General features: G+C 40.9%; 1 protein-coding gene across 1 annotated transcript in view; it reads left to right on the plus strand.

Annotated features, from left to right (window-relative positions):
* col4a5 (collagen, type IV, alpha 5 (Alport syndrome)) overlaps positions 1-2,971 on the plus strand; it is a 67,944-nt gene extending 64,973 nt beyond the window's left edge. Inside the window, exons 49-50 of the mRNA XM_078291573.1 lie at positions 593-765; positions 1,697-2,971. Coding sequence (XP_078147699.1) covers positions 593-765; positions 1,697-1,778 — 255 coding nt within the window. The 3' untranslated portion in view covers positions 1,779-2,971. The remainder of the gene's footprint in view (positions 1-592; positions 766-1,696) is intronic.
* Positions 2,972-13,067: the final 10,096 nt, after the last annotated feature.

Below are 13,067 nucleotides of genomic sequence, written 5' to 3' on the forward strand. Positions count from 1 at the left end.
CTCCTCCTCCTCCCTCTCCTCCTCCTCCTCCTTCCTCTTCCTCCTCCTCCTTCTCCTCGTCCTCCTCCTTCCTCTTCCTCCTCCTCCTCTTCCTCCTCCTTCTCTTCCTCCTCCTTCCTCTTCCTCCTCCTGCTCCTCCTCTTCCTCCTCCTCCTTCTCCTCCTCCTTCCTCCTCCTCCCTCTCCTCCTCCTCCTCCTCCTCTTCCTCCTCCTCCTCCTTCCTCTTCCTCCTCCTCCTTCTCCTCCTCCTCCTCCTCCTTCCTCTTCCTCCCTCTCCTCCTCCTTCCTCTTCCTCCTCCTCCTTCTCCTCTCTCCTCCTCATCCTTCTCCTCCTCCTCTTCCTCCTCCTTCTCTTCCTCCTCCTCCTCCTCCTTCCTCTTCCTCCTCCTGCTCCTCCTCCTCTTCCTCCTCCTTCCTCCTCCTCCCTCTCCTCCTCCTCCTCCTTCTCCTCCTCCTCCTCTTCCTCTTCCTCCTCCCTCTCCTCCTCCTCCTCCTCCTCCTTCTCCTCCTCCTCCTCTTCCTCTTCCTCCTCCTCCTTCCTCCTCCTCCTCCTCCTCCTCCTCCTCTTCCTCCTCCTCCTCCTCCTCCACAGCACACCAGTGCGGGGGCGGAGGGCTCCGGCCAGGCCTTGGCGTCGCCCGGCTCCTGCCTGGAGGAGTTCCGCAGCGCTCCCTTCATCGAGTGCCACGGCAGAGGGACGTGCAACTACTACGGCAACTCCTACAGCTTCTGGCTGGCCACCGTAGACCCCAACGAGATGTTCAGGTACGGACGCACGTGGAAAGGTCACAGGTCGGACCCCTGCGACAGCCGCGTGCCCTGAACCCCAACCTGCTTACTCATCTTAAAGGGGAATGCCACTCATTTTAACAATTCACATTATGTTATTCCTGTGGCCCGGGACAGTTCAGTCAATACTTCTGTTCATGCACCGCTCTTTGTGATGTCACTGGGATGTAAAATCTGGGGGCGCTGACTTTGTTGACCCGTAAGATCTTTGTGTGAGTTCTTGCACCCAACTGAGGTTTAAATTCTGGTTTATACCCGTTAGTTTTTAACTCACTTTAGCATCTTATGGCTCCACAAAGTCAGCGTCCCGTTCACTGTCTCTGGAGCCGCCCCCCCATTTTACATCCCGGTCACAAATTCAAGGGTTCTCTCTCTCTGATTTCTGACTTTAGGAAAAGAGCGGTGCAAGTTCACAAACACTGACTGAACTGTCCTGGGGCACAGAAATAACACATGTGAATTCTTTTTTTTTTTTGTGATCAATTGTTTTTAATTATTTATATCATATAATAAAACAAGGATCATCAGAACACTTCTATTTGGTATATAATAGACATTACACCTTCCCTAAAATACACCATACATTACTTGCCTCAAGCACCAATCAAGGTGATGGTATGCAATATTCAAGATATAAATACATTAAACAAAACAACAACAACAACAAAATAAATACATGTGAATTCTTAAAATGGGTGGCGTTCCCCTTTAAGTTGCTCCATGCTAAATTCCTAAAGTGTAAATGCTTTTTCTTCTCTTTTTTTCATATATATATCTCAGAATGTTTCTCTTTTTTTCATATATTTATCTCAGAACGGTTTTCTTTTCATCTCTTTTTTCATATATGTATCTCAGAACTCTCCCCGCCCCACCTTAACCTTTGACCTTTGCCCTTCGGCCCTCACAGGAAGCCCCAGTCGGAGACTCTGAAGGCGGGAAACCTACGGACGCGCGTCAGCCGTTGCGTGGTCTGCATGAAGAAGACGTAACAGCGCACGGCAACCAGTAGAACTACCGTTGCCGGGGACGCCCAACCGACAACACGAGATGATTGGATGATGAGGTGACGAGGAGGGGGCGGCGGTAGTCGCGGTGACGGATAGGCCGTCGTCGTGGCAACGAGGTGGAATTCCAATGGTGCATTGTCTTCCGGAAAATACAAAAAAAAAAAACTACAACTAAAACAATGGTGCTACTGTGCAACACAGCAAAAAAAAAAAAAAGAAAAAAACTGACATAAATAAATCTTATATTTAGTCTTTATTTTTCTTAAAAGAAGTACCTCAAAATGAAAGCAGAAAAATATCCACAAAAATGGTGCCATGACGGATGTGTGACAACAAACGTGCATTTTTCATTCTTCTCTCTTCTCTCCCAGAAGAGAATCGTTTCCTTCTCCTTTCTCTCTCTTTTAAAAAAAAAAAAATCACTTTTGACGTAGGTGCGAAAACATGTGGCACATACATTTCTAGAGAGAAGTGCTCCATATTTTTTATTTTTTTTTTGTTTTATTGAGGAGTGGATGGTCTCCACGGTTACCAAATCGGCACTTTGACTTCGGAACATCCAAGATAAGAGTTGCACTGACGATGAGCTTTCCTTAGTGAGACTGACTGCCTTTTTTTTTTTTTTTTTACTAGCTTTCCATTCACAAACTCTACTTTTCTCTCTCTCTCTCTCCGTCATTTTTCTGTTGTGTTACGTTTCATTTGGTGGTACTAACCCTGCTGTAGCCCAGCCTGCTAACGATAGGCCTACGTCTTCTTTCTCTTTTTTTTTGTAAGTAATAAAATGTGTATATTGTGTAAAACACCTTTTTTTTTTTTTTTTTTTTTAGTGTATTAGGTCATGAATCGGTACCAGCTATTTGTTATGAGAAAATCTTCCAGGTTCTTTTTAGCTCGCTCGCTCACTCACTCACACACTCACGCGTGCACACGCACACACACACAGACACACACACACACTCAAACACACACACACACACACACTCATATCATTCACCTCATCGCTCACTGACACACATCGACTCAGATATTGTACAAAGTAAGGCTTTTATGAATGAAACAGTATTTTATATATAATAAATATATATTTGAAAAAAGAGGAAAAAAGGTATATAAACTTTATTCGGCTGCGGGGAGATTGTTCACTATTTTCAACCAGAAAAAAAAAAAACAAAGGTCATGCATTTCACCGAAAATAAAGCTAACTACTGAGCACAGACAGAGCCATTTTTCCCTGAGACATAACAGTCTTGTATGATATTAACAATGCCAATCGCTTAAACCTTTTGTATTCAATTTGTAGTAATAATAATCAATGTCGAACTCAATTAAAGGGGAATCTGCTTTTAGGTAGGCTATTGATTGGGGAATGTTACGGATATTCATGCGAGAAAGGATTTGAATTAATTGTGTTCCCGATATTTTTTTAAATAAAACATGTTATGGGTGCTGGGCTTCGGTCGTGGTTTTTTTTGGAGGTGGGGGGAGGTGGGGGGGGGGGGGGAGGGGGCCCGTTTTGCCACAAGCTCTGTTTCAGTCTGCACCCCCAGATCCTGGTTTCAAATCCCACTTTTTCGCCGACATGAATTCGCGTCTGACACCGGATCAAAGTGTTCACACTCGACCCTGTTGAATCCGAAGCAGGTTTCAGTGTCTATACTGCGTTTAAATCAGGTGTTAACAGTTCCTGATGCTCCACTCCGGTCAGGTGTATAGATTCCTGATGTACTGTAAGTCTACAAGAGCTGTTGGGAGGGGGGGAGGGGTCGGGTGGGGGTGGGGGGGGGGGGGGTTCCTGTGATTTTTTTTTTTTTTTTTTTTCAAAACTGCTTTTATGAATTCTAATTTTGTCAACCTGGGGTGCGATACAAACGTGTATTAATTTTCAAAAATTCTGTTTTTATTTTATTTTATTTTTTTTGTTTTTTTTTTGTTTTTTTTTTTGTTTTCATGTCATGTTATCCAGAAGTTGTTATAAACTTTTAAGACTGAAATAAACACTATGTCCAAAGTGTTGTCCTGTGGAAATGTACATCTACCGCCATGACAGAGAGTAGCTTACAGTAGAATAGAGTAAAATAGACTACAGTAGAGTTGACTAGACTGGATTTTTAGGAGCAGTTTGCTTGACAACTGGCAGTCGATAAATGCATACATAAAGCATACAGCAATAAATATATGCATTACATTATATACAACACTGACTTAGACAAATGCAAATAAACAAGGGGACGGCCCAACATTAATACATAAACAAGTGACGTATCCATTAGGAAAAACAAAATACTGTTTCAGGTCATTTTCAGCCCCACTTGGTCTCAGATTGAAAGGAGTTGAGATTTACATGATATTTTACTGGCAAGAATCCTGCTGGACATAAAGCAGGGTTCATTTTATATTGTTTCAATGTTGATTTGATGTTAAATCCTTTTATGGTCTATGGTTAAATCAGTGATTGAATAACACTGATTGAAATAACATTGAACACTGATGGTGGATTAACATTAGGCTGTATATCTCACGGTGCAAAAGTTACTTTCAGGTACTTTTGACATATTTCAGGTATAAAGGTGCCATACAGGCAAGAAAAAGTCCAGGGCACTGTCAGGTTTGTATAGACTACAAACACTAATTTTCTTCCATGTCACATTTTGTTAAGATGTAGAACACCTGCCATTAAATTGCCTTCTGCTTTCACTTTATAAGCAGACTGTTTCCAGAAGTAGACTAATCCTCTCATTTTTCCACAAGTATCTTTAATTAGAATCCATTTTAATGGCTGTGACCGGAATGGATAGGTTTCTATTGATAATACATAACGTTACAACCCAAACCAGCTCACTCCTGATTAACAAAACACTTGGGAAAAACTTTTAATCATATCACTCCGCAGTCAAGAAGCCCCGGTCTATTTTGTTGCTTTCTAATCGCATTAACTGGCGACACCTTGTGGTAAAACAAACATTACTTGGTTAGCGCAGACAAAGACCAACAGAGAGCTTAACAGAGACTAGAAACATGGAATATTTTTTTTCTAATATTACTTACGGAGAACACGTAACTCTTGCTGGTTAGCGGCTGAACGGCACGTTGCTATGGTTGCAGTGCTGCCGGACTATTTTTGGCGGAAGCTTGTAGGCTACTTTATCCTGTGATAACGTCATTTGGTCTCTGCTTCTCTGTCTTCGTGTCTTGAATCAGACTGTCGGGGATTATTTATCGATTATGTCAGGCTCGTTATTGTTTCCTAAACTATTAACTATTAAAAACCACTGAGATAGTGACACTGCATTTCGATGAACCCGCCGCTAGAGGGAGCGCCGAGCCAATATCTGTCAGCCCTGCAGCTGCTCTGGTTCAACACAGCAGGCTACAGCTAATTTAATGACTCGTTGACAACAAAGACATTAAAAATAGTTGATGTCTGAAAGCCTTCTTAGTGTTTCTTTCTTGGTGGTACTAAACCAAAAACATATTTCCACTGTCTAATGTCCAAAAGGCAAACAGTAGCACACACACAGGTCTTCAAAACAAAACAGAACAGAATAGACTGAATATCTCTGTCACCTACTAGCTGTAATGAGGGCCAGTAGGCAAAAACGTCAGCATATTTGTCTGATATGAATAAATAAATAGGTGAAATAGAGATTTGTCTGTTGTATTGAAGCAAAAAAAGAGGAATGTCCACACAAAATATGTTAAAATGCTTATTTCCACCCCCATTAGTTAGGCTAGTAACCCTTATGTATAGAAAACCTCCATCATCAATACACTATAATAATCAAAAACTGCACTTGTCAAATGTCAAATATATTTATAATAATTACAATCATAAACAATAGTAGCTCTTGTGCTATTTAATCCTATATATTATCATCCTAATATTGATTCAGTGGACCTGACTGCAACAGTAGAATCAGTTTAAATTGCTAAATCACCAACATTACATATAAAAATAATAATTGCTGTGCAAGGGTCAAAGCCTGAGCATCCAGACAGTAGATGTAACAAATATCCTTGTGTTCCTAAAATTTGTGCAATTTGGAAAAGAGAAAATATGAACAAATATATACAATAGCGTACAATGCACAGGTGGTATAAAACAAAAACCTCAAGGACTTATAGTAAAAACCACCCAACATACATACATTACATAGATTCACATACAATTAACATAAAATGATGGAAAAGTGCTAAATTGAATATGAATACCAGGGAGAAAAGGTATACGTTTTTTTTTTTTTCTGCAGCTATTGTCTTGGTGTCTAAGCTGTTTGAGGCTGCAGGCTCTCGTCTAATCTACTTCCTGATTGATACTGGCTAAGCTATGGAGACAAGAGGGGATAGGTGTGTGTGTGTGTGTGTGTGTGTGTGTGTGTGTGCAGGGTTGTTGTCTTAGCTCTCTAAGCTGGGCATTAGAGCCCGCTGCTTCCTGGAAACACACGCTGATCTTTTGACTGATTGTATTTCCCTGGCCGGCTCCCCCCCCCCCCCCCCCCCCCCCCCCCCCCCCGCCCCACGCACCATAACACATTAGATCACACTCTCAGGTGTGTGTGGATAAACTGTCCCGTCACCAAAACAACCCCAAAAGGATTAGTGTGTTCCCTTCCCACAAAAGACACACTGTCCTGCCAAAGTGTCCCGAAGCAAGACACTGAACCCCTTCCTGCTGAGGATAAGAGCATCAGCTACATAAGAATACACCTACAGCACACACACACACACACACACACACACACTCTTAAGCATGAATGCATATGCAAATACATCAATCAATTCCAATTCAGCTGTGGAATTAGAATTTGAAAAAAAACCTATTCTGGAATTTCTGGATGTTGGATTTAATTTAGTGAAATTCTGTGAAATTCTGTTATATGTTATCAATACTGAATATCATAAAATGTTAAAGGAACCTTTCAGCTGGTATTTGATGCAGAACATGTAATTGTAATCCATACATTATGATTGAATGTGTTTGATTTGTTGAACTGTCTTTTATTTGATTCATAATGTTCAGCTCAGTTCGCTTAGGTTCCACACGAATACATTTAGCTTTATTGGAATCCGCCAAATTAATTTATAAATATGCAAGATTCAAATGTTACATTACAGAGGTTTAATGTGCCTTAAGGACATGTAAGGATACAGAAGAGACCGTCTCCACCACCTGGCCTCGCTCCCCCATCACTGCAGACAGTGAACGGAGGTTTGCTGGTGGTTTTGCCGGAGAAAGAGTCCCAATTCTGATTTGTTCCCTCTCATGTGACTCAGATCTCATGTTTTCTCTTTTTTTTTTTTCACTTCTGATCTGTACTACATGGATATTGTGCTACAAAATTGGATCTTGAAGCATGCAAACTACATGCAACTTGTGTTTGAACGCTTAAATCGGAGTTTGTCATCGTTGCCGTGAAAATAAGTAAACCTTATGTCATTTACACAAGACGATCGTTATAAATGGCATGGAGGACAATGGAAAGAAAGCAAAAAGGCCGACTTGAGGAGACGCCACAGTCAGTCAGAACTCAATATGTTCTCAGATGTGTTTGAAGTTTCAGTATAAAAACGGATGTGACATCTTTTGCGACTGTTAGGCCGTGATATCAGTGTTTTAATTGGCTGTTGCATGAACCTAGTTGCAAAAAGACAAAACAGTTCCAACTTGAGGGTGACACACCGTGCGATCAGATCTGGGTTTCATCCTAGAATTAAAAAAAAAAAAAAGACATATGAGTCAGCAATTTGTATTTGAGCATGAAGTCCTGCGGTGTGAACGCAGCCGAGGACGCTTTTATTTTGGAGGTTCACGTCATCCACAGACGGTCAGACACACAGTGCGCTGCTTGTTGTCATTGGATCCTCCAGAAAACCTGAAGCAGGGATTTCCATCCATCATTAATCTAGCAGATGTTTTGATCTTTGATTTTGCGGGACGTCCCGCCGTCTCTGAAATGATCCCTTCAAAACCGACTGAAACAAGACGCCTGCTGCCCGTCTCACACACATGAATCAAACGTCCTGCCTGGAGATGAAAGGCCTCTAGTAAAGCACATTAGGAGTTATTATTTGACTTCTTTAAGACCTTTTCCCACAGAATAGTTATGTTTTTGAACATAAAATCAGCTGTGATTGGCTGCATTTCAGGTAGCAACATTTTTCCAAACTGGGTATGTGACATTTTGGAATGAAGCCCTTCATATGCATTGATACATTAAGAAAAAACCTCATGTGCACGGTTCAATATTTCAAAAATGCACCTGATTTTGTCATTTAAAATGTTCCCGTTTTGTAAGCAGGGTTCTCAGTTAGCTAATAACTTCAGCTAGTAATCCAAAGTGAGTTTTACTTCCAAGTCGAAGGTGGCTTTCAGGCAGCCGCCATGTTTTCCAATTGGAAGATATCGTATTTTGGGATGATTCATCCGCTACCTAAATAGGAGATTTGCTTGGATGTGGCAGGGAAGACAGATGCTGTTGCTGAGCCTCGGTGAGGTCAGGCCTCCCACTGAGAGACATGGAAATGAGATGCGGTCAGGTGAAACTCTGACGCATCCTCTCTCATTAGGGAAACTATGTGTGTGTGTGTGTGTTTGCATGTGTGTGTGTGCGTGTGTGAGGGGTCAGTGGGGGGATGCCGGGGATTTTGGATACGCTCACTGACAAAGATGTTAATAGCCGCACTAATAGTTGAAAAGCCGCGTACATCGGACCCACACACACATAACACACGGCATACTAGCCAACTGGATTTGGATGTGGTCTGACCCACATCATGCACATACACACATATGCACTCTCACACACACACACACACACGGTGTTGTTTTGAAACTCTAGCACCAGTCTACATCCCCAGTGGCCCCACTGGTTCGTCCATCAGTAATGAAACTCTAGCGGGTCACATGCTGGTGTTGAAATGCCCCCCGCTCGGTCCAGTGGCCTGGTCCTCATCATCCACACACACACACACACACACACACACACACACACACACGGAGGCATGCTAACACACAAGCACGCAACCAAACATGCGCACAGGATGAAGTTGTGCACACAAATACGCATTCACTCATTTACACACTGACAATACCTGCATTCATATTCCCACCCGTATACACACACATAAACACACACACACACACACACACGCACAGACACTGTAGCAGTGGGATGTTTATCACATTATTTATTGATTATTATTTGTTTATTACATTCAAACAAATGCACAGACGACAAATACACAGACATTGAATGACCCCAGCTCCCCCCAACACACACACACACACACACACACACACATCTAGCCATGCCCCGGCCCTGCTGTGGAAGTCTGTCAGTCATCAGGGAGGCGGCGGCAGCTCCTCCCCCAGGCTACAGAGGCTTCACCTGGGATAACCCGACCAGGCCGCCCTCTGCCTCCACCAGCAGCAGCAGCAGCAGGACGGCTTGAGGGGTACAGAGACCGTCCCGTAACGTAAAGATCACAGGTTCGGTCCCTGCAACAGCCACACTGTGTCCGTCAACAGTGAGGAGACGCTGAACCCCGTCCCGCTCGCTCATTGTCAGATGTTCAACGCCTAAAATGCTCAGACTGTACACAATCCTCATATAAAAGGCTTTCAGGTGATGTAACGCACTCTCTGGCGGCCATGTTGGAGGTCTTCAGCTCTTGGGGGACAGTCTCTTGATTTGGTGCTTTGTCCCTGGAAATGTCCCCCGGATTTCCTCTCTTCTCTTATTTCCATCTCTTTTCTTATTTTAAATAGAAATGATCAGTTTCGAGCTTTAAAGTTCTGTATTCTTCTTCAAAATTGTATTTAAACCACATAAAAACCACCTTATGTAGCAAAGTTCTTGTCACATTACTGTAATAAACCAAATTTCAAATTGTTGCTAGCAGCCACAAATGACTCAAATTCCCGTCTCTCACCTCAGCTAACTGTGGCTTTGTCCAAAAAACAAAAATGTCACATTAATATCTAAAGTTTTTTTTTTTTAGATTTTTGCAGTTGCTTCCTTCAAATACAGTGAATGAAAGTGTGGAGCCACAAATGTCCCCGGATTTGCTCAAAAAAAAAATCTGGTCACTTTAGACGCTTTTCATACGCTGCTTTAACCCTGGCTTAACGTCTTCCTCAACCCCGGGTGAAGGAACGTTTCACACTTCCTGGTTTATCATCATCAGGTTTATTGACAATGATTCGGGCCCTCGAGCTCTTCGTCAGGCCAAATCCTTCGTCAGGTCTTTTTTCAAGCTCGTTGGTGTGTTGGAGCGTTTCAGTATCAGTTTTCATGTCATTTTCATTTTTTTTATTTTTTTTTATTGAGTGAGTAAGGGTCTGAATACAATACATTCAATATTTCAACATGTTACATAATCATCATTCCTTCAAGAAATCAAATTTCATGATTTGACCCTGTTTGAGTTGCTCATCCACAAGTATCATACAGTCACATAGGGTTGTCATCACAGGTAATATAGCATCCCCACCCACACAAACATATACACACTTATCACACACACACACACAACAAAACAGAACAAAATAAAAATGAAAACAGGGTTCCTTAAAATTTATGGATGCTGGGTGATTGTGATTTTGCGGCTCCACTCAATCTACAGAGCTTCATAAATTGATCTCCATATCTTGTGAAATAGTTTCTCTTTGTTGCTGTCCTCCGACATCGTCCTTTCAATACTCAAGTAATATTTCATTCATGTTTTCCATTTTTGAAGTGTAGGTGCTTCTTTATTTGTCCAGTTTTGCAATATTAGCTTCTTATAAACTAATGACGAAAGAAGAGTTTGCCATCCAGTTGGGTATCTTATTTTCCCAACATTTACAATTACAAGTTCTTGAAATCCATCTTTCAATGTTCTCCTAAGTCTTTCTAATTTTCTCACAATACCAAAAGGCGTGTATGAGGGAGTCACTCTGCGTGCCACATTTTAAACATCTATCAGAGGAGCTGGGGTCAAACTTATGAATTTTGTCTCTACTATAGTATATTCTTGTCATTAATTTATACTGTATTAGACGTACATTTTGTATGTGAGTTGTAAACATTCCTCCCATTTTTTTTTTTGCATCTACCATACCAAGATCTTTATTCCATTTGTTATATATATTCTGTAGCAGTTCTTCATTGCCCTCAGCTTTAGTAAGAATATTATATACAGCACCCACTAATCATCTCTTTTTATCCCTTTTATTTCGAATTTCCCCTATCTCAGTTGAAACTCTATTTCTAAGGTCAAAGTTATCTGTTATCCAGTTTTTCAATTGCAAATACTTAAAAAATTCTGTTTCTCTTTTAGTTTATATTTATTCTTTAGTTCCTGAAATGAAAGTACTGAGTTATGATTTATAATTAAATTAAATATTTATTTTATTTATAATATCCGATAATTTCTGAATTCCACAGTTTATCCACGTCTCCCAGTGTAGTTGGGCGTTTTTTAAGGGTTATTCCAAATTTGTATATGTTTGGGGATTTCTAATTCTTGACCTAGTATTTTTTTTATTTTTTTCCAAGCATTTAATGTACTATTAATTACAAAATTTACTGTTTTAATTTTTTGCTTGGAGAAAAGAGCTAGAAAAAAACTATTAGGCTGTAACTGATGATTTTCAATATCTATCCACGGTTCCTCATTTGTATTGTTAATTATATGGTCGATATAAAACATTTGAGCTGCGTTGTGATAAAGCTCCAAATTAGGAAGGTTTTCAGTTTTCATATCATTTTCAAGCCAAGCATTGACGCTGTTATTGCAATGGTTGCGGAACAATTTATATTTGACCACCAGAAGCACCACAGCATCATTTGCTTGGAACAAAGACAATCCAGGAGTTTAACCCTATCTGCTGATGCTCTGTAAGTTGCTCTGGATACCCGCTTCAAACAGATGTGCGGTGGAAACGGTCAATTAAGCTCACGTTGCCAATAAAGCCTGTATGTTAATTAGATCCAGACTAAAGGTCAAAGGCAAGTTTCTCAAAAACATTTCGAGAAAATCGCTGCTTAGGTCCGTCTTCCCCACAGAAAGCAGCTTACAGCTACAGGCTTCAACACTACAGACAAACAGAAAACAAACAGCTGTCAATAAGAGCGCATGTTTCTTTACATGAGCTAGATTTAGGGGTTTAAGAGGGATGTGCCTGTGTGTAGTGACATAAATGGGTGTCAGGGCAGCCTTGTGTTTCGACAGACTGTCCTGTAACCAAGGGTGGAAGTAACAAATTACAATTACACTGCACTGAGTACTTTTGAAGTCAGTAATATTACTTTCACCCAATGTTTTGACTGATGCATTATAGCCAACTTCACTACATTTTAAATCGATCATTTTAAAGACTCCAAATGTCGCCGCTCTCCATAAGCGTAAGAAATTGGCCAATAGTAAATGAACTATTTGTGGAGCCTTTAGCGGTGAACAGTCAGTCAGCAGTGAAGAGTAACCTGGCTTTACTTTATTTATGCACTTTATTGCGTAAAGCTTTACATTCTGCATCGTTTTTGCATTGCAAGGGGAAAGATTTTTACTTACTCTTACTCACTAAAGTAGATTTTTATGCCAGCATTTCTTCTGCTTAAGTGAAATTTCAGTATATCACAGGTTTGATGTGTTCATCACTCCTGTGACTGAACCCCTACCTGACCCCTCTGGTGGAAAAAACATGTCTGCATTTCTTGGAGGAAGATGTAAACAAACTAATTCTTTATTTCACCATGTGTGATATGGTGATTGACTGCTCTTAACTCCTAACTGATCAATAAATAGGACATAAGGAGTACAGGAACAGGCACATACAAGTTTGCAAGCTTTTACAAGTTGTATTTTCATTATATTCAGTGATAAATGTATGAACGCTGACTTTCAATGCTAGGAAATGTAATCATCTTTGGAGGCACATAAATATTCTAGGTTCACAGAAATATTTGTTATATCTGTTACCTCAGCCTTGTGGTTTTGACCCTTGTGCTGCATACTAGTGGTTGGCACTAATCTCAGAATTGAAGTTTATTCTGCTGTTGCATTCATTGTAAGTCATTGTCAGCTGAATGCGTAAAATAAAAATGTAAATATATAGGGAAGGCTTCATATCACAAAAATTCAGTGGCGCTGACGTAGTTAGAAACCCTGATATTGTCAAAGATAAGTGTCTGTAGGCCCGTGAGTCTTAACACAACCTGAAGGCAGTATGTAACAAGCCATTCTTTCCCTAAAGTAAGCTCTATATCAGGGTTCGACCAATATGAGTTT

The sequence above is a fragment of the Centroberyx gerrardi genome, chromosome 23, assembly GCF_048128805.1.
Source record: "Centroberyx gerrardi isolate f3 chromosome 23, fCenGer3.hap1.cur.20231027, whole genome shotgun sequence".
Lineage (NCBI taxonomy): Eukaryota > Metazoa > Chordata > Actinopteri > Beryciformes > Berycidae > Centroberyx > Centroberyx gerrardi.